The 27,877-nt window shown below is 52.6% G+C and overlaps 14 protein-coding genes across 14 annotated transcripts; 7 read left to right on the top strand and 7 right to left on the bottom strand.

Moving 5' to 3' along the window:
- Positions 1–87: 87 nt before the first annotated feature.
- Positions 88–1,961, bottom strand: ASPSYDRAFT_162257 (MDR family MFS transporter; the record flags this gene model as incomplete). Its single annotated transcript, XM_040843072.1, has 5 exons — positions 88–948; positions 1,007–1,158; positions 1,203–1,231; positions 1,277–1,704; positions 1,797–1,961. 5 exons carry the CDS (start codon positions 1,959–1,961, stop codon positions 88–90), a joined length of 1,635 nt encoding a protein of 544 aa, XP_040697235.1.
- Positions 1,962–2,838: 877 nt separating this feature from the next.
- On the top strand, positions 2,839–4,670 carry ASPSYDRAFT_162503 (uncharacterized protein; the record flags this gene model as incomplete). Its single annotated transcript, XM_040843085.1, has 2 exons — positions 2,839–3,330; positions 3,381–4,670. The coding sequence occupies 2 exons, from the start codon at positions 2,839–2,841 to the stop codon at positions 4,668–4,670; spliced, it is 1,782 nt and encodes a 593-aa protein (XP_040697234.1).
- Positions 4,455–6,094, bottom strand: ASPSYDRAFT_529742 (uncharacterized protein). The gene has a single exon (XM_040848591.1). It carries the CDS (start codon positions 6,008–6,010, stop codon positions 4,802–4,804), a length of 1,209 nt encoding a protein of 402 aa, XP_040697233.1. The 5' UTR covers positions 6,011–6,094; the 3' UTR covers positions 4,455–4,801.
- A 409-nt stretch (positions 6,095–6,503) lies between these two features.
- Positions 6,504–8,108, bottom strand: ASPSYDRAFT_50931 (uncharacterized protein). Its single transcript, XM_040848185.1, has 2 exons — positions 7,398–8,108; positions 6,504–7,346 (listed from the first exon to the last, which is right to left on the bottom strand). The coding sequence occupies exons 1-2, from the start codon at positions 7,790–7,792 to the stop codon at positions 6,680–6,682; spliced, it is 1,062 nt and encodes a 353-aa protein (XP_040697232.1). The 5' UTR covers positions 7,793–8,108; the 3' UTR covers positions 6,504–6,679.
- A 647-nt stretch (positions 8,109–8,755) lies between these two features.
- ASPSYDRAFT_162267 (cytochrome P450) lies at positions 8,756–10,360 on the top strand (the record flags this gene model as incomplete). The annotated part of the gene is made up of 1 exon (XM_040843073.1): positions 8,756–10,360. One exon carries the CDS (start codon positions 8,756–8,758, stop codon positions 10,358–10,360), a length of 1,605 nt encoding a protein of 534 aa, XP_040697231.1.
- Positions 10,361–10,539: 179 nt separating this feature from the next.
- ASPSYDRAFT_1163935 (fungal specific transcription factor domain-containing protein) lies at positions 10,540–13,551 on the bottom strand (the record flags this gene model as incomplete). The annotated part of the gene is made up of 8 exons (XM_040840137.1): positions 10,540–10,959; positions 11,038–11,398; positions 11,490–12,232; positions 12,286–12,578; positions 12,629–12,841; positions 12,896–13,167; positions 13,195–13,245; positions 13,478–13,551. The coding sequence occupies 8 exons, from the start codon at positions 13,549–13,551 to the stop codon at positions 10,681–10,683; spliced, it is 2,286 nt and encodes a 761-aa protein (XP_040697230.1). The 3' UTR covers positions 10,540–10,680.
- An 806-nt stretch (positions 13,552–14,357) lies between these two features.
- On the bottom strand, positions 14,358–15,527 carry ASPSYDRAFT_162407 (putative isopropanol dehydrogenase; the record flags this gene model as incomplete). Its single annotated transcript, XM_040843083.1, has 2 exons — positions 14,358–14,539; positions 14,597–15,527. The coding sequence occupies 2 exons, from the start codon at positions 15,525–15,527 to the stop codon at positions 14,358–14,360; spliced, it is 1,113 nt and encodes a 370-aa protein (XP_040697229.1).
- ASPSYDRAFT_50929 (uncharacterized protein) lies at positions 15,495–16,040 on the top strand. Its single transcript, XM_040848183.1, has 2 exons — positions 15,495–15,657; positions 15,734–16,040. Exon 2 carries the CDS (start codon positions 15,738–15,740, stop codon positions 16,020–16,022), a length of 285 nt encoding a protein of 94 aa, XP_040697228.1. The 5' UTR covers positions 15,495–15,657; positions 15,734–15,737; the 3' UTR covers positions 16,023–16,040.
- A 1,627-nt stretch (positions 16,041–17,667) lies between these two features.
- ASPSYDRAFT_36362 (uncharacterized protein) lies at positions 17,668–20,737 on the top strand (the record flags this gene model as incomplete). Its single annotated transcript, XM_040845420.1, has 7 exons — positions 17,668–17,794; positions 17,846–17,900; positions 17,951–19,178; positions 19,237–19,288; positions 19,343–19,425; positions 19,475–19,599; positions 19,663–20,737. The coding sequence occupies 7 exons, from the start codon at positions 17,668–17,670 to the stop codon at positions 20,735–20,737; spliced, it is 2,745 nt and encodes a 914-aa protein (XP_040697227.1).
- Positions 20,738–21,030: 293 nt separating this feature from the next.
- On the top strand, positions 21,031–22,261 carry ASPSYDRAFT_36361 (mandelate racemase/muconate lactonizing enzyme family protein; the record flags this gene model as incomplete). The annotated part of the gene is made up of 2 exons (XM_040845419.1): positions 21,031–21,864; positions 21,920–22,261. The coding sequence occupies 2 exons, from the start codon at positions 21,031–21,033 to the stop codon at positions 22,259–22,261; spliced, it is 1,176 nt and encodes a 391-aa protein (XP_040697226.1).
- Positions 22,262–22,401: 140 nt separating this feature from the next.
- ASPSYDRAFT_1163915 (uncharacterized protein) lies at positions 22,402–24,381 on the bottom strand (the record flags this gene model as incomplete). The annotated part of the gene is made up of 3 exons (XM_040840136.1): positions 22,402–22,567; positions 22,629–24,125; positions 24,188–24,381. 3 exons carry the CDS (start codon positions 24,379–24,381, stop codon positions 22,474–22,476), a joined length of 1,785 nt encoding a protein of 594 aa, XP_040697225.1. The 3' UTR covers positions 22,402–22,473.
- Positions 24,382–24,681: 300 nt separating this feature from the next.
- ASPSYDRAFT_50925 (DODA-type extradiol aromatic ring-opening family dioxygenase) lies at positions 24,682–25,894 on the top strand. Its single transcript, XM_040848182.1, has 4 exons — positions 24,682–24,802; positions 24,857–24,987; positions 25,047–25,724; positions 25,775–25,894. The coding sequence occupies exons 1-4, from the start codon at positions 24,796–24,798 to the stop codon at positions 25,850–25,852; spliced, it is 894 nt and encodes a 297-aa protein (XP_040697224.1). The 5' UTR covers positions 24,682–24,795; the 3' UTR covers positions 25,853–25,894.
- Positions 25,895–26,046: 152 nt separating this feature from the next.
- On the top strand, positions 26,047–27,039 carry ASPSYDRAFT_212287 (ketopantoate reductase family protein; the record flags this gene model as incomplete). Its single annotated transcript, XM_040844033.1, has 1 exon — positions 26,047–27,039. The coding sequence occupies one exon, from the start codon at positions 26,047–26,049 to the stop codon at positions 27,037–27,039; it is 993 nt and encodes a 330-aa protein (XP_040697223.1).
- A 124-nt stretch (positions 27,040–27,163) lies between these two features.
- On the bottom strand, positions 27,164–27,787 carry ASPSYDRAFT_529645 (uncharacterized protein). Its single transcript, XM_040848586.1, has 2 exons — positions 27,341–27,787; positions 27,164–27,284 (listed from the first exon to the last, which is right to left on the bottom strand). Exons 1-2 carry the CDS (start codon positions 27,662–27,664, stop codon positions 27,207–27,209), a joined length of 402 nt encoding a protein of 133 aa, XP_040697222.1. The 5' UTR covers positions 27,665–27,787; the 3' UTR covers positions 27,164–27,206.
- Between the last annotated feature and the right edge of the window lie 90 nt (positions 27,788–27,877).

Raw genomic sequence — 27,877 nt, 5'->3', positions numbered from 1 at the left:
AGCGGACATATTATTTCATCCCTCGACACTCGTTCCAGCATCTAACAATTGACTAGTGCCATCATTCCCCCCTACCTACTTTGATACTTACACAGCTCCTCCTACGCTCGGCCCCTTCCCCTTCAGGTTCGTCCTTTGGGCAGCCAGGGTCGTCAGCGCCGCTATCCCCGCACACGCAATCGCCAACGCAAACGTGACATGCACCCCGTCCATCTGAGCCTGGATAATTCCCGGCACCTGCTCAGCCGTGAACACGGACCGAATCTCCGTCGCGCCAATACTAACAACGATCTGCGGGTCAACGGTGGGAGCGGTGATGGGCAGTTTGCGCAGCAGCGTGTTTGAATACGCAGCACCAGCAGCACCGACCAGCAATGCGCCCCCAATGGTCTGGGCGAAGAGCATCAGCGCCGTCGAGGTGGTGATGTCCCCGGGCTCGCTGAGGGCCTGGCCGACAATGATGGGCAGCTGCACGCCCGCGCCAAACCCCACGCCCGCAACGATCTGGTACCCGATCCATTGGCCGGATGAGGAGCCGATGTCTAGCGTGTAGAGAAGTCCTGAGCCGACGGTGCTGAGCACGCCCGAGAGAACCAGCCAGGAGAGGTAATGTCCGTTGACGGAGATGAGGCCGCCGGTCATGATGGTCGTGATGACGAGACTGATGATTAGGGGGAGGTTGCGCACGCCGCTCTGTGAGGCTGAAACGCCGGATACTACCTGGAAGTAGATGGGGAGGTAGTATAGTACCACGAACCAGCTGCCGCCAAAGAAGAACATGAAGGCCATGCTGCTCCAGATGTAGCGCTTCTTGAAGAGACGCGGGGGGATAATGCTGCGCTCGCCTTGGAAGGCGGCGATGATGATGAAGAGGATGATAAGAAGTGCGCCGCCCACGAGGGTGCCGATGACATCTGAGTCTTTCCAGGATTTCGTCTGTCCGCCCCACTTGATTGTTGGATTGGTGTTAGTAGATGTTGATCATCTATACGGGGGGAAGGCATACTTGAAATACAAGAACGTAACAGACTATCGCTGCCATGACAATCAAGGTGCCCGGGAAATCCATCTGAAGAAACTTTTGCTTGAGGGAGATTTTCTCCGGGGTGTCACGCTTGGGGGCCTTGAAGGTGAAGAGGATAATGGCCGCAGAGACGCCTGGGAGGTTAGGGAAGAAGAGTCAAGGACTATAGGTGACATACCACCAATGGGGAGGTTGATGTAGAAGCACCTAAAGAGTCAGTAATGTTATATATGTTAGATGAGAATAATCTACCATCTCCAGGATACTTTCTCTGCAAAAACTCCGCCCAACAATGGCCCTACCACTGATGCAATGCCATACGATGCACCCAACAACCCCGTGTAGGCCGCACGCTTGCTCGGCGGCGCACAGAAAGCAATGATGGTATACGCGCCGGAGCCCAGTCCAGCAGCGCCCATGCCAGCAATGGCACGTCCAAAGATCAGGGCGGTGCTGTTGGGCGCGACACCACATAGCAGACTGCCAACCTCGAATACCACGATTGCCAGCATGAAGCCCGCCTTGAGCGGGAAAACCTTGTAGATTTTGCCAAAGGTCGATTGGAAACTTCCAATGGTGATGAAGAAGCCGCTGGCGTACCAGCCCACAAGGTCCAGTCCCTTGAACTCGTCTGTGATTTTCGGGATGGCGGTTGCCACGATCGTCTGGTCGAGGGAGACCTGTAGAGTCAGCACTTCTTTTCTAAAAAAAATAAAAATAAAAATAAAAATTAAAAATTAAAATTTAGAAAATACTGCCCGGGGATATTTACTAAGAACACGCATAGAATCAGGGCCAGGAGAATAAAGAGCATCCCTATGAAGGAGTAGCGTTCTTGGGGCGCGTCCTCGCTCTCGACCAGCGAGTTGTCGCTTTCTGGCTCTTTCCCCCTGACGGAGGGCAAAGGCGAGTCATTCTTCTCGTCCGTTGTCGACATGCTGGTCTCAGTCATGGCTTGATGCTATAGTATAAGATTGAGAATGATGAGGATGGGAATAGACAGCGCGGGCCCGCAGTGAGTCTTTTCTACCAGAGAAGGAACGGAAAGATGGTTTATCTCCGGGCGTATTCCAGCAGGATTCATGCATCAGACCGACCATCCATGTCGAATCTGGGAGCGAGGAATATTTCCAAAAACGGCCTAGCCCGCTCAGACCACGGAGGTGAGCGAGATCCGAATGAGCCGCCATTCCAGAGCTGAGCCAAGCTTTGTCGATCACGGAGGTCAACGACCATCCGGGCGCCGTTGACTGGTCTGGCCCGCTGTCTGGCCCGCACCATCCCTGCTAGCGTCTTGTAATACGCCCGTATCTAAGTTACCGTTTTGGCCCCGGCGGCATGTGGGTCTGAATGTAACTAAAAGTAAATCATTCCAACAGCTGAGCTTCTTCACCAAAATCCCCGAGCCCCGAGTCATTTCGGTGTTATTCTATTAGTCTCGCGGCTCCCGAAGAAGTACACAATTCCATTTTCAGCATCTGACATCAATTAGCCGGTTTGTTCGGATCACGGTGGTCAATACTCCCGCGGGTGCCTTACTTCCACTCTCTCCGACTTTGTATAATTCATGTCAGTTGCTTCCGACAACCGGTAGACTTGGTACGTGAGGCTCCTCCGGTGGTGGGCACTAAATTATGAACATAGTTATGTAGGCGTAGGTCGTAATGCAATGGAATATACCCATGGACATTATCCCGGGGAGTCCCAATGGAGCCCCGATGGCCGCGGTTCCCGATTAAATTTCTATATAAAAAAGATGAATTATATGCACATTCCCTACGTCAAGTCCGTCCTCACACATCCAAACCACCACAATGTCCAACATTGATATCACAGACCTCGTTGGCCTGGTCCAGGTCCGCCCGCTTGCCATCGGCGGGGGCTTGGTCCTGGCGCTTCTCTACGTGCTGTACCTGAGCGCACTGCCCAAACCACTGCCAGGGATCCCCTACGACGTCAAGTCCTCACATCGCCTCCTCGGGGATATCCCGCACTTCTTTGTCCTCGAAAAAGCCGGACGTCGCATTATGGAGTTCTGGGCAGACGTGGCGCGCCGGCAGCAGTCGCCCATCACGCAGTACTTCGCGGGCCCCTTCACCAAGCCGGTCGTGATCATTTCAGATTTCCGTGAGACCAAAGACCTGCTGATGCGCCGGGCGAAGTTGCTGGATCATGGCTCGCTGAACACGGGGCTGTGGTTTGGGGCCATCCCGCATCACTTTGTGGGCATGCCGTCGAGTGACCCGCGATATGCAAAGTCGAAGAGTTTGTCGAATGATTTGATGACGCCGAGTTTCCTTCACAATGTGGGTAGAAAGAGAAAACATAGGAAGCAATACTTACTGACGTACTTCAGGTCTCGCTTCCAGCCTCGTATCAAAAGACCCTCAACTTCGTCCGACTTTGGCAGCTCAAGGCGCGCATCGCCAACGAACAGCCGTTCTCTGCCCTGGGCGACTTCAACTTCCTCACTGGCGATATCATCTGTGCTGCTGCTCTGGGTATCCTCGACGAAGAAAGCGACACAGTCAAGCACTACAACCGCCTAGACGCCAGCATTCTCCCCAAGGGCCTGGCCACCAAGCGAAACCAGATCTACAACTTCCCGGAGTACAAAGCCACAGGCATCCTCGAGGCCACGCACACCATCGCCGACAGCATTACAGGCGCCCGCACTGCATCCATGCCCAAGCTATACTGGTTCCTCACCAACCTGCGCCCCTCCGTGCGCAAAGCCCAGCGGCAACGCACCCGCATCCTCCAGAAATACATTGACCGGGCCCACGACTCCATCACGCAGAACGGACACGGTCACAAACAAGACCACGGCTCCTCGCACCGCGCCGCAGTCGACTCCATCGTATCTCGCGAGATCGCCGCCGCCCGGAAAGAAAACCGGGCGCAAGCCCTCTCCTCCCCGGAAATCCACGACTCGCTCTTCGGATACGTCCTCGGCGGCCAGAGCACCACACACAGCGTCCTCTCCTTCATGATCCGCCGCCTCTCCGTCCGACAGGACGTACAGTCCAAGCTCCGCAAGGAGCTATACACGCTCTACGCGCCCGCCGCAGCTGCAAAACGCAACCCCACAATCGACGAGTTCCTAGCCATGCGCGCGCCGTACCTTGATGCCGTGATCGAGGAGACTATGCGGCTGAATAGCACGGCGCCTGTTCTGATTCGTGAGGCTATGGAGGACCTTGATTTTCTGGGGTATACCATCCCGCGCGGGACGAATATCTTCTGCACGCTGTGGGGTCCGTCGTATGACGAGCCTGCGTTCGAGGTGGATGAGAGCCGGCGCAGTAAGAGCTCGCAGGCGCATAGGGACGAGACGCCTGCGGACTGGACGGCGAGTGGGTTCGCGCCGGCGGAGTTCCACCCTGAACGCTGGCTGGTGAAGGACAGCGATGGGAAGACGGTGTTCGATATCAAGAATGGGCCGACGCTGGGGTTTGGCGCGGGGACGCGTGAGTGTTGGGGGAAACGGCTGGCGTACCATGAACTGAAGCTGATCAGTACGCTGCTGGTGTGGAACTTTGAGTTTTTGCCGCTGCCGCCGGATCTGGTCGATGAGGATGTAGTGGACTTTTTTGTGGCGAAGCCGAAGCGCTGCTTTGTGCGGCTGCGAGCTGTGCGGAGATAGTTAGGGCTATGTTGGTGATATTGGAGGTAGATAGGAAGATATGCAATTCAATCTATGAGCATCTATACTGTGTCTCCAACCTGCAACTGATTCATATCAATCTGTATATACAGTGTAATACCTCTGACTTGCTATTCCCGCGACAGAATATCGTCCAGCTCGTCCCGCATGGCATGCACGCGCGACTGCAGGAACTGTTCCAGCGCCCCGTGGAACACATCGCCGCCATACCGCCGCCCAAACGCCTCAACCACCCGCTCCACCCGGCGCAGCTCGCTGAGAAGAAGATGAAGGATAAGCCTGCGCTCGTCCTCTCGGTGGATCTTGAACATGCCGATTGTGATCGGCGTGTCGAGCACCATGTTCTGCCCGGCTGGGATGCTCTCGTGTTCACTATCTTTTTTGCCGTTGCTGCTGCCGTTGCTGCTGCTGCTGCTGAGGGGGTTGATTGCTGGGAGAGGGGTGGAAGGGGACGAGCCGGCGATGGCACCGTACGAGTCGAGGATTTTGAGGATGATGAGCGCTATGGACATGGACGAGCTGCAGCTCTGAGCGCAGGTGCACTGCAGCAATGTGTCTATCGCGGCTATGGCCTGGCGGCCGGTGTCGAGAACGCGGTCAATGGTGATGGGTGGCACGACGCTGGGGAAGGTGGTGCAGAAGCTGAAAGGCACGGAGAGGCTGAGCAGCGTGGATGACGTGAGCTGCATGCACGGTGCGCTGTCATTCATTCCGACTATCTTTTCTGACGATGGGAGTAAGGAATGACATGTGGGCCTCTCGTCCACGCCGTTGACGGAGGTGAAGGTTGAATCCAGATTCCACAGTCCCAACTCGTCGTTGATCATCTGGTCCCCGAAGCCGTGGGCCTGCACGAGCTGGTTGAGGTCGTCGTGATTGTCGGAGACGTTGAGACCCACGTCGGACATGTCATAGTCGAAGAAGACGTCTAGCGTGCTCTCGCTGCTGCTGTGTAACGCGTTCGCTGGTGCAGTTGAGGCGGCCGTCGATGTGGGCATCGTTGATGGCAGAGACGGTGTGGCAGCCGCGCTCTCGGTCTGGACGGCGACGGAAATGCCCCTGGCCGCAGCGTTCAGGTTGTTCTGGACAGCTTCTTCCTCGTTGTTCCTGGCCGACTTTGGTGGCTTCCCCGTCCGCCGCGAGACGCTGTACACGCAGCGTATGCCAGCCTGGTGGCAGCGCTGGCAGGATGGCCGCTCGTGGTTGCAGCGCACCTTGGACTTGGAGCAGCTGTCGCACGACAGTCGGAACTTGGACGCGTATCCCTTTTTCTGCTTGGTGCTGGGCGGTTGCTGCCAGGTTGCGAACTCTACCTCCATCGCGTGGTGTACGTTGCTCCGTGATCTCTATACAATCTCTTTGTCTGGGAAGCTGCGCATTAAGTAGACCTGTCAGAATTATATCCTATCCGCCGGTTAGCTGTTAATCAGGGTCAGCTCCTTCAGCCCCCAATCCTCAGCACTAGCAGGTTACGGCTATAACGGCGCCTTACGGTGTAACGAACCAGTGCTGTTGCGTCGCTCCAAACCGCCTGTTGGCGCTAGCAGTGGCAGGACGTATCTTCATGATTAAGAAGCTCTGGGGTGTCATTGGTTGGGATATACTCTGGTCCACTGCGGTACTGCATGCAAGTCCGCCCTTGCCCATCAGCATACGCCGTATATGCGGACTCTGCATGGAGGCTGTTACGAGATGGAGCTCCGCCCACCTCTAGATACGCTGCTGCTGACGCCTGACGGCCGACGCTGCGTTGGTTCGTTCCAACCGTGCATTATCCTGGACGATTCGATCCTTCTAGCTGCAGGCCCATCCTGCTGAGCGGGAAAACCAAGAATTCAGGCAAAAGGATTGCTTTCAGGGATAACAAACATCTAGAACTTCTTCATTCGAGATTGCAGACGCACTAATACGAGGAAAAATAACCACTAAGCTAAGACATGTTTCAGGCTACCAAATCCAGCTACATCCAGCGCCCTTTCCACGCGGAGCTATGAGCAACCCGCTGTCACCAGGGGATTCGCCTCGGGCATTGCCCCGTTGACCTTCACCTTGGCCTTTTCAGGCACACTCGGAGGAGTCGGTCCTTCCAGCTCCGTCACGTTCACCCAAGCCATGAATCTCACCTCGTCAAGGAAGTACCTCGAAGTCGTGCGGATGTGCCACCCGATGTACGCCGCCAGATAGTCATTGCAGTGGGCAAGCAGGTCCGGATACGGCGCCAGAATCCGGTTGATCTCGCGGACCCTGCTTTCCACAGCATCGACCGTCTCCTGGAGGCATCGCAGCGCGCTGGACCCCGTGGTGTTGGCCACGTTGCAGATGTAGTTGATACGCTCCGTGCCGCGAATGGTCTCCTTGTAGAAGGACAGGATGTCGTTCGTGAAGTCGATGATGTCGCAGAGCGGTGACAGCGCGGGGAGGTACAGCTTGCGGTATTTGTGCTCCGGGAAGGTGTCGTTGGGGAAGATGGCGTGGGCATATGTCTCCGCGAAGCCTGTCTTCACGCGCAGGTACCTTGGGAAGCGGAGGGCGTCTGGTGGCACCGCTTCGCTGAAGTCGTTCTCTACGTTGGTGCCCTCGACGAACTCCAGCGTAGTCTTGATGACCATGGATGAGCCGTACGGCCCTAGGTACTGGTCCGTGTTCTGTAGGAATCTGGGTGACTGTAAGCATAAAGGACAACTGGTCGGCCATAAGGGAGTTTACCGTGCTAAGGAGTCGAGAAAGGGCGCCTTCTGAGGCAGTCCGCGCACCAGCCGCAGAGAAAACTCGGTCCCCGCATCCCCAAAGGTCATGTACTCCTCGTCGTAGATGATGACCAGCAGCGTAATGACCACGCAGTTGAAGCGGACCGCAAACGATGCTCGCGGGTACCACGACGCAATGCCCACGGCCTGCTTAGCATACTTGGCCGCCCGCGTCTTCAACTCCTCCGACCATGGCTGCTCCTCGATGTACTCGGCCAGCGCAGGCTCGATGTTGCTGTCATAGTAGGGCTTCGGCAGGTGGAAGTCAATCTTTTCGAAAAACCGCGACAGAATAGTGCCGTATTCGGAGAGGGACACCATGAATCGGACGTCTTCGGGTGCGACACTGCCCATGATGATGTTCGTCTGTCGAATTTTGGGAATGATCTGTTGTGGGGATTAAGTTGATTCAGATGGTGATGATTCAAGTCGAGGAGAAGGAACGCAGACTCAATCTGGAAAGCAGATGCCTTATCTACATAAATCAAAGGGATGCTTCTATCATCCTCGCCGTCGCAGAATGATTCGGGAGGCAGATGGATCCCATCTTACTGCTTATCCTACCACGCTCAATGGGGTAATCAAAGGCTGATTACCCTAATAGCAAGAGAGCGCACGGCGCGATACGCGCCAGACTAAAGCTTGCTGGGAATCCTTCGCGAAAGTGTCGGGGTTTGGACACAAACGGTTCCCGAAATTGAAAGAATATATATATAGATCATAGTGCATATCGCATAATGTTTTAATATGTATTATGATTACAGTACCGGCTTTAAATTACAAATATACGGAATTTTGTAATTTATTTGTAATATCAAGGTAATCTGGCTGAGCACAGCACTTGACACGGGGAATCACCGCACGTAAGAAGCACTATAACTATATTCCCCCGAGCGCCCCTCTACGGCTGAATGTGCTGACGCTGATGGCTTCCACTCTCGGAGATCTGGTGCAAATGATCGGGGAGCGAAATTTTGCCAGTTAAGGGCTAATCCTTTGGAACCTATCGAGAGCTCCCGGGATGGTCGAGGTTGCGCAATCCCGACGGCTGAATGGGCATTACCCTTCTGGCATTGATGCTGCTGTGGTTGAAAAAGGCCTTGCTCGAACATAATAATGACTGGTTTACTTCATTGCCCGTGACGGACCAGACGAGGTGTGAAGTTACGTCCGCATAGCTCTACCAGTTATTCGTATAATTCCACGGGTCCCATGTGGCCGTGCTGAAGTCGTGGGGAACAACAACGATAACAACTGCTTCAGCAGACCTCTTCCCTTCTTTTATATCTCTATTCTCTGTACGCAAAAGCCGACAACATGTTTCTGAACCTGTTCGCCACGGGCCTTCTGTTTATCATTGTGGCCTGGGCGATCTCATGGCTACGCTCGCGGAATAAACCTCCTCTTCCCCCTGGACCAAAGGGTTGGCCTCTCATCGGACACCTCCGTGCAGCGGCGGTAGACAAGCATAAGTACTGGTACCAGATAGGTCAGCAGTACGGCCCGCTGGCATCGGTAAAGGTGGCCAACTTGACCTTCATCATCATCAACTCCCACGATGTCGCCCACGACCTCATCGTCAAGAGGTTCGCCAACTACAGCGGCCGGGCCCGGCTACCCTTCATCGAGCTTCTGGACGAGTCGGCGCCCTGGGCCAGTAAACTGATCCTCACGCGGCAGTACGGCCCAGAATACCGCCTGCATCGACGCATGCTTGAGTCCGGCATGACCGCCACATATGCGGATCGATTCCACGGCCTGATGGAGCTCGAGACCTGCCAGCTCCTTAACGATCTCCTCGAGGATAAGGACTGCCGCACTGTCGGCATGAGCAGCGTCCTCCTCTTCAAGCACATCGAGCGCGTTCAGACCAGTTTCGTCATTGGGGGCACCTACGGCTTCCGCACCCCCCATCGTCTGGACCCCAACCTTGTCACCATCATCAAGAGCTCACACGACTCCAACGACATCGCCGTGTCTCAGACGCTGCTCAACTTTTTCCCGGCCCTGAAGTCTCTCCCCGAGTTTCTCTCCCCGTACTACAAGGCCGCGGCCAAGGTGCGCGACTATACCGCACCCTGGGTCCACGGACACCTGGTCACAGCCCTAGAACGCCCCGGATGGAATCTCGCGAAACAGTCATACGCCATCGGCATGAAGGAGGGCTCAACCCCGCGCGAGGTCGAGGTCAACCTCGAGTCCAACGTCTACGGCGGCGTCGAGACCTCCCCGCGTGAGCTCATGTGGGTTATTGTCGCCGCCATAACCCAGACAAACTCAGTCCGCAAGGCCCAGGCCCAGCTCGACCAAGTCGTCGGCCCCAACCGCCTGCCCAACTTCATCGATCGCCCCAAACTGACCTACGTCGACGCCTTCCTGCGCGAGGTCATGCGCTGGCGACCCATCATGGCCGACTCCATCCCGCACCGTGTCGAGAACGACGACATCTACAACGGGTACCTCATCCCCGCCAACGCGCTCATTATGCCGAACGCGTGGGGCATCAATCGAGACACCAAGTACTTCGGGGACGACGTCGAGGAATTCATCCCGGAGCGGTGGTTCACGAATCGGGATGTAGAGAACGGCGCTCTCCGGCATGACCTGCCCACGCCGGTCTTCGGCTACGGACGACGAACCTGCGCGGGGAAACGCATCGCGGAGGACGGCATGTACATGCAGATGGCGCGTCTGCTGTGGGCGTTTGAGTTTAAGGAGGTCGGTGGTGAGCCTGTCGACCCGGGCGCTGATCTCCGTCATACCTTTACTGTGCCGCCGGCGCCGTTCAAAGTGAAGCTTATGCCGCGGCGAACATCGGTGCGGGATGTCGTGACGAAGGAGTGGAGTGAGTGTGAGACGGACGTGCCGAAGCTGCTGGGCCAGATGGACGAGAAGTATCTGAATATGAAGTCCGAGGATTAGATGTTGTTTCAATGGCTGGGTGGGATGATGTTCTTTGAGTTAACCATAAATGAGATGTTTCTGGCTAGACTATCAAGCTGTAAGGTCCACATAGATTGTCCGATAACCTCCCTTTTCTCTGGAAATCTTGTGTTTCTGCTGAGTGTCACAACTTCACTGCCACAGTGAGTATAGTCTACCTATAATGCTAGAGGCGCCGTACTTTATGCTTTTTAGGTGATTCGTAAAAGCCTCCCTCCCACCCACACATAATTATTTCTTATCAAAGATGCCATCATAGCCCGCCATTGCTATCGATTATTAGACACAATCAATGCAAATTAGAGGCTCTGCTCAAAACTCCACAAGTTGGCCAGATCCCACTCGAAGTATTCTGACATCAATGGTGTAAATGAAGTAGCATCCAAATGTGGCATTACATTGTCCGAGAACATGGGTGTGTTGGACATGGTGAATAGATCGTCCTCGATTGTATCAGATGGGTAGAAAGGATGCGGTGTATTGCTGGTGCGCTGCTGAAGGGTTTCTCCAAAGATATTCGCATTCAGGGAGGAAGCTGTTAAATTCTCGCCATTGTTTGTGACCCTGGCAGTATGTGACTGATGGACATTAAGTCAGTTGATATACTTCAATAACAGTTCAAATAGGTATGTGCTTCATTGACGATCTGCACTTACCATAGAGCCATTTTGTGGTTCAGAGCTCTCTAATCCTGATAACCCTTCAGGCACGGAAGGCTCTTGAGCTGATGGCTGAGGTTTGTCTCGTTGATGGTCATCTTCATCTCGAGCACGCTTTGTCGCCTTTGTCGCATTCGGGTTGGTCTTTTCGACTAGTTTTCTCGTAATATTTCCCAATTCTACGAATAGGCGAGCCGCGTTAGCCGTAGGTACGTTGACATGGAAAGCGGGTTCTGAAAGTAAGCAAATAACAATGTCCATGAGCTTGAGGTCTGAAGGCGCCTCTGGGGCCTGGGGATTTTGAAGAGTATTGGCGAAGAGAGTCAAAAGGTTGGAAAGGGGGTAGTAGAGAAGCATCCTATATCTAGTAAGCACGGAAAGTAAATGGGGGAATGAAACGCCTCGCCACTCTGTGTTCTCAGAAGGGTCAGGAAAGAGAGTTAACGAACCAAAGACTGCTTTTATCAACCGCTCGCGTTTCAAAGTCGACCGACTTTAGAAGCTGGATAGACTGTCTTGCAGCTGCTAGACAAATTGCTTCACTTGCATACACGCGGGGATTGAGGTGCCCGTCATCTTGCAGGGTATTTTCGTGTCGGCCATAATGGGTGTTGGTCCAAGAGCCATGGTGTACCGAAACGCGATGGATGATCGTAAGACAATTGAAATATGCAAAATGCATCAAAATGGTTGGCAAGACCAAATCCCCGGGACACTGTATAGGCTGCTCTGGCTGTATCTCCAAGGGTAGCTTTTCTTTCCATTCTATGAGCGTCTTGTCCAAATCACCAACTAGTCTCAGTCGTTCATAAGGCGGTCTAGTTTGACCTCGAGCTGAGTATAACTTTGTATAAATGCGGCTCTCAAGCCTTGCTAGTTGCACACGATATCGAAACATGTCCACCCTCGTAGCTGTCCCATCAGGTTGTGAATCACGTGTGCGCTCCTGGAGCGGCAGATCAATACCGATATCATCATCATTCATCACAGAAGGGTGTCCTAGGCGTATAGCAACGGTCTTGTCCATGGTGTAGACAACCCAAAATACATTTCTCCTTTGGATAACTTCAGCTTCGCTAATTCCCCGGTCTTTGAGGTCCCGATGGAGACCGATTCCGTAAGACAAACGCCCGGCCGCTGCTACTAGGATATGGACGGCCTGCGGTTCTAGATGTACTTGGTGCACAACAGCCTAGCAAACCATCAGCATAAATCGAACAATTAAATGAAGCGGCGGTAACTTACCATTCCAACTAAAGCTTGTACCGCCTCCAGACTACCTTCTTCAAATATTAAATCGAGTAAGCAACCACTAGCATTGCGAAGGTACTTTTTCCAGACTCTGCTCTCTGGATTTTCTGACGTATTATTCTTATCGCGTACCTGGAGGAGTAGACAACCAAGACAGAGAACAATATTCAACGAAGCATACCAAGCAAGGCCCTTCGGCGGATCTGCGGAGTACTGAAGTTCGTAGCTCCGGTCGAAAGCCACCTTATCGTACAATGGAGAAATGTTGTTATATGACTCGAAAAAATCTAGAGAGGTTAGTTGTATTACAATATGAAAGACCAGCCTAGTCACGTACAATCAACGTAGCGGTCTGCAATATGTTTAGGTGGATATGGTTCTCTCTCAGAAGCGAAAAGCGGACGGTAGAGTTCGGTGGCGGTCTTCCTAGGAGGAGTATGTACATCGGTTGCGAGAGTATGTATAAATCGCGACAATTCATCGGAGCCCGTTTTTTCAGCGATCCAATCAAGTCCCTGTGGTGAAAAGAGGGTCAATCCGGATGCGCCACCTAAAGCAGGATGATTAGTGCATGATCCCAAGACAGAGGGCCCAACAAAGTTACCAAAATATCTAGTCTTTCCTTCTCCACTGATCATAAGAGTTGACAGCCGATCAACCAACTTGGTAGGGCTTGCGAGAGGGGACTCGGGCGCTGCTGGTGAGGACCCTGCAACCGAGTTGCTCTGAGTGTCCAAGCCAGAGGCGGTGATAACCGACTCCATGCGCTTGATACGACTCTCGATGTCGAGGAGGGAGGTGGACCTAAAAATTCTCAGTCTTTCTATCGCCAGAACATCGAGTGCATCAAGACCTTGTCGGCTGCCTCTTCTTGCGCTCAACCAATGTCGTCACACATGCTACCCCGCGATTGAGGCAATGGGCGCAGCTGTCACCGTGCTTTTCGCATTTGATCTGTAGAGATCACTGTCAGAGCCGGTGTCCCATAGCCGCAGCTCTCCGCCAGAGGCCACATCGGCCCTACCTTCAGCCGTTTGCACGAGTCACATGAGGTGCGAATGTGTGAGTTGAAGGGAGAATGCGGGGGAGCTTCGGCCGGAGAGGCGCTCGAGCCGCTGCGCGAGCTGCGTGAGCCGCCATCGGGATAATGGTCCATGGTACGGGACGCAACTGTCGCTGTCGGTACCTGGTCGACGATCTCGGGCGGGATGGGAACGAGGAGGCGGAGAATTGTGGATATCTGTCCCATCCAGCCCACATTCTGACAGCGGCGCAAAGTTTGGTTCGCACCGCGTCCGGGTTAGTCAGCGGTCACATGGTGCCGAGCGACGTCATCCTCCGCCGAACCTGCCCGTGTTGGGGCCTGAGGCCGTATGTTTCGCTGCTTATAACTATTCGTGTAAACATGATTGTCTTACAGATACAAAGAATGTATACGGCTTTTACAGACAGCGGCTGCAATTATCATACCGAGACAATCCTGGCAACTCTCCTCTCCTCCCATGTATAAAGAAGGTGAAGTAAGAATCTAAAAACAGTGTCCTCTGAGCATTTCCCATCTATCCTTCCAGCGTTTCCTGGTATGCGGAAAGAGTTCAATTGAAATACTACTAATGACTCTGCCTCGGGCATAATAGGTTACGCGGTCGTATCCCTGACCACACGATTGTACAGAACCTCGCCCGTAACAGAAAGCCTGTCTACCAGTCATAGGGAAAGACCTTTGCAAAATGCTTAATCATTACCTTGACCTAGCTAACTAGTTAAGTTACTATCTTGACTAGGTCCTTAGTTGGGCATGTTGTGTTCTACCATTCCAGGCAGTAGTAGTCTTATAGCTGTATTATGTGCCTAAGCGCGCTGATCTTTAAGCGTGCCCACTTTAATAGTACGGGTATCATGGCTTATGTGCAGGGTAAGCGTACTCAACCCTAAGCTCACCAAGGCAGAAGCCAGCCGACTCTGCCTCAATAATACTATACCCTGTTATTTCCGTGTAGTTTGCGTTGTATGTGGCTCAAAATCTTCATGTTATTTTCACGAACAAGTGGCTGTCAGGACAGAGATCAAGGTTCCAATACTACACATTTGCCAATGCCGTTATGTTCTGCCGCTGCATCGAAGGCTGCCTTCCAACTATCCAAGGAGAAGACCTTAGTCTCCATCAAGTCCCTGCCTAGAGGAAATAGACCTCGCTCCAACATTTTCACAAAGTGCACTATAGCCTCTCGTTCGTACATCATCTTGCCTGCAAGCGCATATACCATTAGTGCCAGCACCAAAGACTCGAAGGAACCTACTGTACCTTTCAACGTGATATTGTTGATCATGATCTGTGGGACTCCGATATTTCCAGTAGATCCCATCAAGCTGACCCTCCCGCCCCGACGTAGGGCTTTAATGGCACTCTTGGTATGCGTCGACGATGATGCAGCCGCGGGCGTGATGTCCAAAACGGCATCAGCAGCACCAAAGGCTCGCAGCGCACCTGCATCTTTCTCTTCATCACCAGTTATTGTAACTGTTCCGATATCCGCACGGGGTAGTCCCTTTTGAATATCCTTCACTAATTTTGCTAGCTTCTCTTCGCTTCGACCCATCGCAATGACTTTTGCCCCCATTGCTGCTGCCAGTTGCACACCTAGGCTGCCGTAGAATCCTGTCGCTGGGCAAACAACGATTGTTTCACCAGCCTCGAGCTTGATATCCCTTAAGCCACCAAATGGCACAAGGAGATATGCCATGTACATCAGGTCATGGACCGAGTATCCTAGATTATCACACAATCTTGTCTGACCAAGCATAATGCAGTTCTCAAGCGGCACCTTGACATACTCTGCAAAGGTCCCATTCCGCCACACTTCATGCATCAACTTTTTGCTGCCATCACTGGAGCCCTGATAGATAGCCGTCAAGAAAAAAGAATCCGGGTCATCGCGGGCCCGTATAACGCAATCAACATAAACAAGCTGTCCTGGTTTCAACGCCGTTGCGTCAGACCCGACTGCGGAGACATGACCGATAGCACCAAACCCGCCTACCAGCGGAGCGGGAAAGGAGTTAGGACGCTTGCCATTGTAGACATCGCGGTGGTAGGGCAGTACCCCAGCCGTGGTGACGCGGACAATAGCACTGCCGGTATCAGGCTGTGGTGTTGGTAGTTGTTTTACCTGAAACCCGGATCCAAGGTCTTCAAGTACGAGGGCGCGGTGCTTGGGGGTTAAAGCAATCTCCATATCGGAAGTGATAAAAATACAGTAGAAGTTGAGATGTCAACAATTGACTCGCCAGCCAGCCTGAGAACCTTGAGACGAAGGACGTTTATATGCTGACAAATCAATGACTTGGAACTACCGGTGGCCATGACTAACACCGAGTGTCAATTTACTCACTGGATTAGCGCGAATTATTTAGAATAATAACGTCAACAGACTAGACTCACCAAAATGAGAGCTCTTGTTGTGAATACCAGCGACAAGTCCACGACTGTCCAGGAGACACCTGGCCCGAAACCAGGACTGAAGGAGGTTCTCCTTCGTGTGCGCGCTGTAGCACTGAACCATGCCGACTACATGAACGCAGCCATGCCCCTTGCCGCACAAGAAAATCGTGTGCTAGGGTCCGATTTCGCAGTGCAGGTGATTCAGGTCGGGGAGGATCTAGCTGACATGGAAGGCCCGCGAACCAAGACTGGATCGCGCGTTTCAAGGTTTTTGCATGGTGGCAAGTAATTAGTTGACAAGCGGGGGCTGTTCAACTACCGGGTCAACATCAGACACTGGCTGACATTTTCGCCGTATCCTAATAGCCAGCTCAGTGAATGGCTGCCCAGGTGCATTTGCCCCGTATGATGTCATTGATTATGATCTGACCTGCGGCATGCCTGACAGCATCGCCTTCATAAACGGAGAAGTTTACTTGGTCTCTATGGTTGAAGGAACCATTCCGAAGTGGATATAGAGTATAGACTCGAAAGCTCCAATTACTGTTGAAAACTGCGGGCGGACTTGGAAGAAATGAATTTATAACGGACCAATGGTTGGCACGGTGCAAGCATCCGGCACTTAATTTAATAGCCATTTCTTTTATCACATTATTCTTTCCTTGGCTTAACGACCCCTAAATGCAGCTGCAGCGCTTCTCTCTGCTTCTGGCTCCCGATTCAACTTTCCCCATAATCTCCCTTTCAATGGTATTATATTCATCATGGCTTACACAGTCACTGTTGTCTTCCCTATTGACGCCGATGCCCAGTACGATATCAATTACTACACCAACTCGCACATGAGCTTAATTGAGCAGCATTGGTCAAAGTAAGGTCTCAAAAGCTAGTCCGTCACGAAATATATTCCATCTTTATACGGTACAGCCCCGGGAAGGAGGGCGGTTATGGAGAACGCGTTCCAACGCCCCGAGGCCTCGGAGATTATGGAAGATGTTTCTCGCTTCAGCAACAAAGCAACCGATTTTCCAGGTTGGCCAGACAATAAAGCCTGCGTTTGATTTGTGAAGATCCAGGTCGAGGTATTAATGCAATAAACGTCACTAACATTTGCCATGACTCATCCAGTTTGCCAAAAGGGTGTTTTGCAAACATCTGACGGACAGATGGCCTCCCACTTTAGTGACAAGAACACCTGCTATCATGAGGTTAGCCATTGTACCACACCCCAATCTCGTTTGAGCATGAGTACCAATCCATTTCATACCACTCCGACTTTGGGGTGTTCAAGTCATAGTCGACATAACCTCCTATTCAGCTGCCATATCATAGGCCGTCGTCTCGAAATCTAGAAAGTTTAAAATTGCCAGGTCGACGAATGAAGCCAGGAAGCCATCTTAATTATTGATCTTTACTTTCAGAGGGAAGCCGCTGAATCTGTCAAATCCCCATTGCGATAGAAGTAGTCCCGGAAATTGTATAGGATTTTGGTCAGGTTCGGGTTCGTAGCAATTGCTGTCGGCGGAACTAGTAGGTTACAGCTTGATGTGGGACTTAAAGGTAGTAGTACCTGGTGGAGAAGAGGGAAGGGGTATAGGTAAATATGTAAGCGTACATACTTCCTGCTATGGTGTCTGTTCCACATTCTATTTCTTTTCTTTTGATCGTACATCCTGCCAAGTGCCTTGGTGGGCCCTGCCCACATCCCGACTGTGCACTTCGGATGCCCGCACATCGACAAATATCATTTGTCTATAGCTTTTTTCCTCAAGGATACTAATAAACAGTAGAAATGAGTACAATTATTAATTTATTTACCCCACACGACGCTACAGAATGAGGAACGAGGAGGCGCTTCCACCCTTTCTTGTCTGCCCCTCCTCCTTACGACCCCAGCTTTGCAGATAATCAGTGTCGTCGCAGAATGTGCTATAATGGATGAAGCGTTCCCTGCTACTCTCGAGCAGATCTCCGGTGATGCATCCGTTCCGTCGTACCAATGCAGCCACTGCCAGCGGCGATTTTCTCGTGTCGACCATCTCTCGCGTCATGTCCGGACCCGTACAGTCACTTGACCTCTAAAACTCTGTATAATAACTGACCTTGGCATAGATACACATGAGAAACCTTTCACCTGCGGCGTTTGTGGAAAAGCATTTTCGAGAAAGTGAGTGATAGCAACCATAAGACACAGAATCAGAATCATTGACCTTTCAGCGATCTCTTAAAGCGCCATGAATGCCGCCATGCATCGCGCCGGAGAATCCACCAGGCAAAGGCACTGTCCGGCCTTGCTCGCCGCGTTTCCCAGGCATGCAGAGCATGCGCCATATCCAAGGTTAAATGTGACGACGCCAAACCATGCGCACGGTGTGTGAAGAAGAACACGCTCTGTGACTATGATTGGAATGCCAGTGTCGAATCGGGTCAGCTAGATCGGCAAGACAGCATGGAAGCTGCCCTGCTTGATAGTCAACCTGGAGCAGCGCAAGCGCCAATCGAACCAGCCATCGATAGCAGCCTTGGACTGAGCGCTCCTACCGGACCCGCACGTCCGAGTGACAGTGGGACGATAACAGGCCAGATTACCCCGTCCTTGAGCCCTGGGCTGGACAATAATGTTCATGATGTTTCCTTTGATCTTGACATATGTGGATTCCAGACTAATGGGTCCGATGCTGGGTTCACTGAAGCCACTTTGACCTACGCTGACTTTCTCAAGGACCTTCTCGGCTGGGATGGACAAGGTGACGGTGTCCCAAGGCCTGTGGCTGGTGACGGTCAAGGGAACACCAATATCTGGGACCAGCATCTCAACATCGACCAAACCTTTGACGAGCTGCTGAGTTTTCCCATGTCCGACTTTATGAGCCCGGTGGAAGAAGCAGAACCATCTGCGCCCATAGCCGGGTTGGATTGTAGTGGAACAAGACGGAAGGTTGCAGATCGGACTTCGTTCGAGGAGAGAGCATTTGTCGCCGGGGCACGAGCATTTGAGGGATCTTGGTTGAACTGGAGCCCGGATTCGATGGATCAACCATCTATAGATCAGGACGAGGCGAGTCTAAGTCTGCCGCATGATTGGACCAAGGACAAGGACAGCCTACCACGAGATCCCTCTCTCGCTCAACAACATTTGACTATAGCCGATCGAGAGCGTGTCCTTTCGACTTTGTTGTTGTTCAGTGACAGACGACCTCTCATTCGTATTGCGACTACGTTCCCGGGAACCCAGGAACTGGAAAGCATGCTGCATGGCTTTCTCAGGCACCAGCTCGGCGACACCTTCTCCTGGTTCCATGTCCCCACGTTCAGTCTACCTCGCATTCGGGACGAGCTCCTAGCAGCACTCGTGGCCTTTGGTGCATCATTGACTCATGTAGAAGTGATACAAAAGCTCGGACATGCCATGGCCGATATTTTGAGGTACTCGGTCATTGAACAGGTATTCTCCCATCTCCCCCAGTAGAATATCCTAAAAAACACTTACAGACTTTTGCCAGTGGCGTCGGGACAACTCTCTTTCTCGCGATTTGCAGTTAATGCAAGCGTTACGTGAGTGCGGTGACAATTAATGGCGAAGTTTTTTTTAAACTGACATCCTGCCAGATACCATCACCTTCCTAGGAGTTTATAGCGGAGACAGGTGCAAGATGGAAATAGCCGAGAGCACTTCACAGCCGCTGATCACGGTATGTAAAAGAGCATTTCCGTTCCTACACGTTCTCTCATAGATGGCAGATACTCAGAAGGGCACGTTGGTTGCTAAGTGGCCATTATGCACCAATTATACCCAGCTTTGAAGACGACGAAGCGGCCAACCAGCGAAAGTGGGAAGCGTGGGTGGAACAGGAGAGCGTTAAACGGTAATCACGTACCTTTTCCAGTCTACCTCGAAGGTGAATTTAGTTAATGTGTTATGGCTATAGACTCGTCCACCAAGTTTATGTCCTTGACGCAAATATCTCCATGATGAATCTCACAACACCTGTTATGCATTTTGACGAGATACATGTTCCCATGCCTGAGCCCAACCAACTATGGCTTGCAGCAAGCGCTTCAGAATGGAGGGCGAGGTATTTGAGCCAATCGCGTCTCAGCGCTCAGCCAACGCTCTGCGAGAATGCCCTGCGCTTGCTGACGGATCGCGATCTCATCCCAGGTGACGATCCACTGGTCTCGAGCCTATATGTCTTACATGGACTCTGGAGAGTCATCTGGGAGCACCGCCGACTTCAAGATCTCGTCATGCTGGCCCGCGAGCAGTCCCCAGTTCCAGATTCTGCACCATCATCATTTGGGGGCGGAGAAAAGCTTGTCAAAGCTCTGACGAAGATGAGTGCCAGGATCCCTGAAACCCCAAACTCAACCGGCACCAAAATGTATGAGTTTGTCTTCCTCTTGGAATTCCTGAGCATGACACTTCACGTCCCTCTAAACTGTCTCCAGGCATTCGCAGGCAAAGATGGCCCCAAGGAAGCCCAACGGGTCTGTTGCCTTCTGCAGGAATGGACGCCCACCAAAGAGGCCCGGCAGGCCATGTGGCACGGAGGCCAACTGCTTCGCGCCGCCAGACAGCTCCCTGCGGATAAGATGCGCGATATCAAGGTTGTTATCGTCTACCAGACCAGCCTAGCGTTCTGGGCATACGGGACTGTTCACATTGCGCGTAGGAAACGGGATGGCTGCGCAACACCGACACTCACTAATGTCACCCAGCTCACGAGAAAGCCCCTTGTCGCGCTGGACGGCATGCTCACTCCGAATGTGCGCAGATTCATATCTCTAGACGAGGGGCTGCCCTACATTAGTGACACTAACTGCCGGGAGGACGAGAATGTGGACGAGAATAAGGTCAAACTGCTGCTCAGGCCAAGCGAGACGATGGCCGTCACGATCCGCGTCTTGAGACCGCACAGACAAGGATCTTACCCACCTTTAGCAGAGAGTTTCTCCCGCTTGATGAGAGAGATAGTTAGAGCGGCACAGGCTATTGGAATGTGAATAATTATCGACTGTGATATGCTGTAACGATAAGCACGAATGTGATGCCAAATATGAACCTTCCGAGCTTTGGCCGAAACCCTAACAGCATCTGATGGAGTGCCAACGTCTGGGCTATTGACCGTAAACTTACTTCTAGGGCAGCCAGGTTCATTGTTTTCCAATTACTCGACTCAACCTCGGGCCATGCGGGGATACACACCCGATGGCCGCCCTCTCGGCAACTGTCCTGTATATATATGCGAGGCCTTTAGAACTTTCCACCGCTCCATCCACCCCCTATCCGGTTAATCATGTCGAAACAACAAACAATCGCCTCGATTGAGCCTTTGCACGTTGGCCAATTCTTATTCGTCAAAATTGTCACCAACCATGGCGTTGTGGGCTGGGGCGAAGGTGGTGTCTGGGGCCACATCGAGTCAGCAGCAACATCGGTGAAACGCTTTGCGGAATATCTCGTCGGCAAACCTGCCTTCTGCATAGAACACCACTGGAATGTGATGCACCGATTCAGCTATTTCCAGGGTCTTGCTATCAATGCTGCCATTTCCGCCATCGATATTGCCCTGTGGGATATTAAAGGCAAGGTGCTTGGGGTTCCGATCTATGAACTGCTAGGCGGGGCCTGTCGTACCAAGGCACGCGTTTATGGTCATATATACGAGAAGACTATCGAAGGGGTACTGGCCGAGTGCAAGCGAAAGATGGATCTCGGATATACTGCGTTTGGCCATATCAACCCGTTCCTGGATGAAGGAAATAATGACATCTACTTCAAGACCCATGTCAAGAAAATGCAGGATGCCGCGGAGAATGTGCACAGAATGCGTGCCGTTGTTGGAGAGAAAGTTGACCTTTTGATTGAGTTGCATCGACGTTTGACACCCGCAGAGGCAGTGACGTTCAGCAATATGATCAAGGACGACACGCCGATGTTTGTGGAGGACCCGATTCGTCCGGAGAGTGCAGATGCTATGGCTCGGGTGGCTGATCGTATTACGGTCCCTATCGCCACCGGCGAACGGTTCTTTACCATCTATGAATTCCAGGCTCTGTTGTCTCGCCAGGCCTTGGAATACGTCCGTGTAGACGTTGCTGTTTGTGGCGGTATTACAGGAGCCAAGAAGGTGAGTCTTCGCACCTGAGCCTGTCATCTTTGGACACCTCTCTAACGCCTGACAGGTTGCTGCCATGGCAGAAGCACATAACTGTCAGGTAGTACCGCACAACCCTCTTTCACCCGTTGGTCTCGCCGCGTGCCTGCAAGTCGCAGCCGCAATCCCGAACTTTGCGATCCAGGAATACGCAACTGGGTTCGAGGCCGGGGTCTTCTCATCCACAACCAGACATTTGGGAAGCGATGTTGTTGATTACGTGCCAGAAGTGGTTGACGGGTTTGTGGATATACCTTCGCGCCCCGGTCTCGGGGTTCAAGTGCTCGACAATGCGCAGGAGATTAGACCGCCGTTTGTGCAGTCTATCCAGATGCGCCCTCATAAGGATGGCTTTGTCGTCGACCAGTAGCTATGAATGTTAGACACCGCTATTGTTCCAATGGCTTAGTACGGCCGAAAATCTACTTCCTGTGCGGCATTTATTTGCAAATAGCGGAAGAAGACAAAGAAATAGATTAGCTTGATAATAGACCCTCAATTCTATGCATGCGTGTAAAGCAAACGTTGGCGTTCTAGACTATGGCTAAATCCCCAAACCCTAGATTGATCCAAGTTGGGTATCTACTCATGAGGCGGGATGATGGGTAGAACCACATAGTTCAGTTGGTCAGGCCCAAAGTGGATATGATTCATCCCTCCAAATCTCTCGTCCGATCTGATGACTAGTTAGCAAAACGTCGCTCCAATTACTACCATTTACAGATCCTGATTCATACCTTTCCGGGGATTCATGAGTGAAAATACCGGCGCCCTGAGTATCCCCTCCACTAATCTCGAAGGATAACCGTTCGCCTCTCTGCATAATAACCTGGGTAGGCCAAATCTCCACATCGACGGGGTATATCTCGCCCGGGATAACCGGCAGGACATCTGTAGAGAAGTAGTCGCGGTGAGGACGCCATTCCCGATGGCGTGGGTGGCCGTAGTTGATCTTTCGAAGGCTCACTCGCTGCCAGCCTTTACTGATGGGCACAGGGTCCCCGATTGAGCCAGTATAGAAGACCTCCGTCCCATCTGCGGCCCAATGCCGGAGGGTCAAGAAAATGTCGATGTCCGTGGGCACATTGCCCCCCGGGTGAGGCGTGACGGATACGTTTACGCGAGCAACAATGTGGCCGGTAATCTCGACCTCTTCCGTAAATGGGGCTGTGGTGAAGCGCACGAAGGAGTTATCTTCAGGAACGGTCAGCGCGGGATAGGACAGTCGTTTATGAACCGGCACGCATGGTTCTTGAGGCCCAAAGGTCAGATCCGGACTGACGAAGTACCTGGTGTACTGTGTCCGGGCGAGAGGCCACTCATTTTCCGCTCGTCGGTCGAAGGCCTGCCCGGACATCGCGGCGAGACTGTCATGGGCTACGCCTGATTTGCGCAGGGCAAGGGTCACTTTCGGCTGTTGACCCCTGGTCCAGCCGTCGTAGTCGTTGTCTTTCAGGAATGCACTAAGGAAGCTTTTCTGGATCTCGACCTCATTATCAGCGTAGAAAGGGAGGTCATGACGACCAACGCCCAGGCGTAGGAATTTCAATGCGGAGCCTGCGTTCAGATATCCTTCAACATTTCCGCGGAGATGGACAACGATGTTCCCCAGGTTGCCAACCGACAACAGAGGCACTTCGATGTCTTCGAGACTGTACTCCCTCGACACATAGTACGCGTCATCGCGGAAGGAATACTGAGCAGCCTCAACGTCCTGGTCGTGCCGATTGCGGTCGAGTTCCTCCTGGCTGAGGTCTCCCTCAATCGTATCCGGGCCCCTTTGATTCTTCGACCTACCCGCCAGTCCGTACTGGTTCGACTTGACCTGTCGATCATGCCAGAACTTCAGGAACCTGGCCGTGAGAAGGCCCCCATGCCGGCATCGATCGCGGTAGTAATCCGCCATGCCCTCATAGGGAATGCAGCAGGCGAGCCCACGGGGTCGCCTTGCAGCCACTCTCCACTGCGACCCTGCAAAGTAACTAATGCCCAGCAACCCGATTTTCCCAGTCGACCATGGCTGGTCTGCTGCCCATTCGATAACTTCGGCAAAGGCGTCCGTGGTTGATTTGGACATTGTGTCGCACACGCCCGGGGACTGGCCGATGCCTACCTCGTCGGCACGCACGACAGCATATCCCTCGGCGGTCCAGAATTTGGGATCGGGAACTTCGAATGCAGAATGTTGGGACTTGTGCTTTGGGTTCACATCGTGGAATGAATGCGCCAGGAAACTAAGCGACAAGAATGTCAGCTATTTCATATTCTGATGTGTCGGTTGGGCTGGCCACCTTACTCTCCATATGGCGTGTCCTTCCCATAGGGACCATAGGTAAGCAATACGGGAGTGGGCTTGCCATCCTTGGGTCTGTAGACATTGAGCCGGACCAGCCCAGCGTTGCTCTTTAGCTTGACGGTTACATTTTGCTCGAAGATGTAGGGAAAGTTGTCCTGGTCAATTGTCGAAATATCTCTGATCGGGTTAGGCATGATGACTCGGGGGTGTGGTATTCTAACGGGAAAACGGTAAAATATGAGGCGCCTGTATTCTAAGAAAATCCCAGCCCGTATTTAAAGGCGCTCAATTGGGAGGAACTGTGGCGTGCGCCGGCCGTGCTTTGGGAGGCCCACGTTGCTGCCGATAAACGCATCGGGAATGCCATCGGGTGTAGTGAGGAGGGACCGCAGCGCGGGAAGTCGGGGCACTGCCACATACTACTCAGGTGAAGACGGAAGGACGGGGGTGTTCCCACTAGCGACAGCCTCTATAACTAGTATAACAAGACATCGGGCTTGTCTACTAGCATTGTCAGCAACCAGCCAACCTGTTCTTCAACTACTAGAACCAGCTCATAGAAAAGACGCCAAAGGCGTGTTTGGTACGCTAGAGGAACTGCGTCCACAATGACTGGCAAGCCATTACTAAGCTAAAGAAATGCTTGTCAAAAGGCTGACGCGATATCAGAACTTGCACCCGTCCTCTTCCTATCGCACGGCACAGCAGCCTTGCTACAAGAAGATTCTCGAGTTCGTGACTACTGGAAGAAACTCGGCCAAGATGCGCTTGATCATGGCGTGAAGGGGGTCATTATCATGGTGCGTCGCAGGCTTAACAGTTCGTTCTTTGTCTGCGTTCAGACTAATCGTCGAACCAGGGCGCCCACTGGAATACAGCAGGTGGCGACCACCGCAAGATTCAGATTGCCATGAATCCCACGCCAGATTTCATGCCGCTGATTGCGTCCGATCCGAAGATTTCAGAGGGGTTCGAGCCAAACCCGGACCTCCAAACCGGCCAGAGGGTCATCGATATGCTCTGCAATGCCGGCGTCCACGCGGAAGCCGACACCAAATTCAACTGGATGATTGACTCCCAAATCGCGATTGTTGGCATGTTTGGCGTCAAGTCTCCCCCGATAACCATCATCTCTCAAAATGCGTATTGGGACCCCTTTTTCCACAGCCGACTGGGGGCGATTTTGCGACCCTTGCGCAAAGAGCGGTACCTAATCATCGGGTCGGGAGGGGGCACCCATAACCTATACCGCACCGAGTGGAAGTACTCTCTCGGGTGGAAGGACGTATTTGCCATGGAAAGCCCGCCAGACGACGAGACGCTCGAATTCCGACAGTCGATTGAGGATGTCTTCTGCAAAAATGGCGCTGGTCCGAAGTTGAGGCGCGGACTCGCCAGGTTGATGAAGCACCCTTACTTCCGCGACGCTCATGGCACCGATGAGCATTATGTCTCTGCATGTTTTGCTGCGGGAGCTGCGGGTGAGCTTGATGATGAAGGCACCGAGACAGTTCTCGGAGCGGAGGTGTGGGAACTTGTACGTGCTGCTTCTACATTATACTCGTTGAGGGCTAATTCGGTCTATAGCGCTCCCAGTGTGAGCAACAGTATGTTATTGGGAAATGGCCACCCTCGTGGAGGATTAAATCCGCAGTGAGTGGATAATGAAGTTATGTATATGTATTTGATAGTACCACTAGTACTCCTACTACTCCTTGTACTTGTTAAAAAGTAAAAAAAACGTAGTTTTCGCGGTTAGTTGTCGGCTCCGAAATGCCGCCCACCCACAACCGACACCTATAAAAACACCCTTATCCCCGTTCAACCGAGTTCACAAGGCCAATACAATCCGATACACCATGACTACTCCTCGCGTGTTGATCCTTGGTGCCGGCAGTCTGGGAATTGTCCTGGGAGCCTTCCTCCACAAGTCTGGCGCCGAACTTGTCTGCGTCTGCCGCTCAAACTACCAAGCCGCAAAGGCCCATGGGTTCAAGATTGATTCGATCGCATTGGGGAGCTATACGTACCATCCCGAGCTCGTAAATTCCGTCTCAGAGGCCCGGGCACTAGCTGATAAACCATACGACTACATTATCGTTGCCACCAAAGCGTTCCCGGATGAAGATCCCTCGCCTGTTGAAGTGATCAGTGAAGCAGTATCAACTTCGCATACAGCTATCGTCCTCGTCCAGAACGGCATCGGAGTCGAAGAGGCCTACTGGAAGCGCTTCCCTGCAAATCTCATTATCTCTGCCGTGGCCTACATGCCTTCGACACGGATTTCCAGCACCGAGGTTGTTCAAACGGAGACCCAGCATATCTTGACGGGTGCCTATCCGAGCCACCCGGCTTCGGGAGACGATGGAGACAAAATACGCAGGTTCACGGATATGCTCTCTGCTGGAGGGGCGCAGAGCGAGAACCACACAGACATCCAGGTTGAACGGTGGAAAAAGCTGATTGGAAATGCCACCTGGAACCCAATCTGCGCTCTGTCTCGGTGTCGTGATGTTGAGCTCCTGGGAACTACTGATATTGCGGGCGAGTTCGTTGAGGCCGCAATGTATGAGATTGTGGCTGTAGCTCGCGCTCTTGGCTACGGTGACCAGGTCAATGAGGAGGTTGTCAAGGCCCAGATACGACGGAGTGCTGTCCGACCAGCTCCGGGTGTCCAGCCTAGCATGATGGCTGATATGCTTTACAATAGCAAGATGGAAGTTGAGGTTATTGTTGGCAATGTTGTCCGACTAGCAAGGAAATATTGTGTTGCTGTACCGAGACTAGAGACGCTGTATGTACTTGCTTCTGGTCTGAACTGGAGCATATCTCAGAAATCGAGTATTGGATGAACGCCGTCAGACTCTGACCATAAATCGGGTATTCTCTACCTACAGGAGATGTAACTCTGTTACACTTAGGCTTGGATTCCAATACAGACCTGCACTTGGCAAAGACATACATATCCAACTCCAGGCCCATTCTTACAGTATTAGTCCTCAGCTATAATCTCCTAAAATTACCACTCGTTTGCTATCTGGTACATTCCATAACCTCTGGCATGCAACCCTAACCCTCTGGGAACCATATACCCCCACTATTCGCATATATTAGCCAGGAGACCATATCCATTCTCGACGATCTTTAGCCTACCTGAAGCAGTTGGCAGCCGCTCAGCATCGTCCACATAAACGTGCGAATCGCTGCCGTGTCTCCGGCAATGCGGCTCCAGGCTGGATTGACCACGGGGGCTCTGTAAGGCGGCACACGGCGATGGTCTGTCGGCCACGTCGGTGGGTTATTAACTGGCTCGAGTCCTGTTGGCGAGCCGTTGTGAGTGAGGAATCCTTCACCCTCGGAGTCCTCGTCGGATGACTGTTGCTGCAATGTTCTTGGTTCATCGGATACCCTGGTTAGGTTGATCGTGGCATCTGCTCGAGATTTGCTTGTTGTTGTAGTGCTGGTGGTAGACGACATGGTAAAGTTTGACTGGAAGGACAGGGTGGATTAATGACAGGAGATAGTTAGTTCTCAGAGAACTTGAATAGGTAAACGGTGTAGGAAATCCCTCGGCTCGGAACGCCCTTGGGCACATCTGCCCCGTGGCTCTCTGCATCTATAGAAAATGAGGGCCCGAGGGGCCTTCCATACCCGACGGATGTGCTTGTTTCCCCTCCAAAGGTGGACGTG

The sequence above is a fragment of the Aspergillus sydowii genome (genome assembly GCF_001890705.1).
Source record: "Aspergillus sydowii CBS 593.65 unplaced genomic scaffold ASPSYscaffold_16, whole genome shotgun sequence".
Classification (NCBI taxonomy): domain Eukaryota; kingdom Fungi; phylum Ascomycota; class Eurotiomycetes; order Eurotiales; family Aspergillaceae; genus Aspergillus; species Aspergillus sydowii.
Note: the sequence above shows the minus strand (reverse complement) of the source record. Positions and strands in the feature narration are given on the sequence as shown.

Coding starts and splice junctions, on each gene's coding strand:
- ASPSYDRAFT_529742 (XM_040848591.1), bottom strand. CDS start 6,010: ATGGAGGTAGAGTTCGCAACCTGGCAGCAACCGCCCAGCACCAAGCAG.
- ASPSYDRAFT_50931 (XM_040848185.1), bottom strand. CDS start 7,792: ATGGGCAGTGTCGCACCCGAAGACGTCCGATTCATGGTGTCCCTCTCC. Junction 7,347..7,397: donor TTTCTCGACTCCTTAGCACG/GTAAACTCCCTT, acceptor ACAGTCACCCAG/ATTCCTACAGAACACGGACC.
- ASPSYDRAFT_50929 (XM_040848183.1), top strand. CDS start 15,738: ATGAGAGCTCTTGTTGTGAATACCAGCGACAAGTCCACGACTGTCCAG.
- ASPSYDRAFT_50925 (XM_040848182.1), top strand. Junction 24,988..25,046: donor TGAAGGGGGTCATTATCATG/GTGCGTCGCAGG, acceptor TCGTCGAACCAG/GGCGCCCACTGGAATACAGC. Junction 25,725..25,774: donor GAGCGGAGGTGTGGGAACTT/GTACGTGCTGCT, acceptor TTCGGTCTATAG/CGCTCCCAGTGTGAGCAACA.
- ASPSYDRAFT_529645 (XM_040848586.1), bottom strand. CDS start 27,664: ATGTCGTCTACCACCAGCACTACAACAACAAGCAAATCTCGAGCAGAT. Junction 27,285..27,340: donor GCGGCTGCCAACTGCTTCAG/GTAGGCTAAAGA, acceptor ATATGCGAATAG/TGGGGGTATATGGTTCCCAG.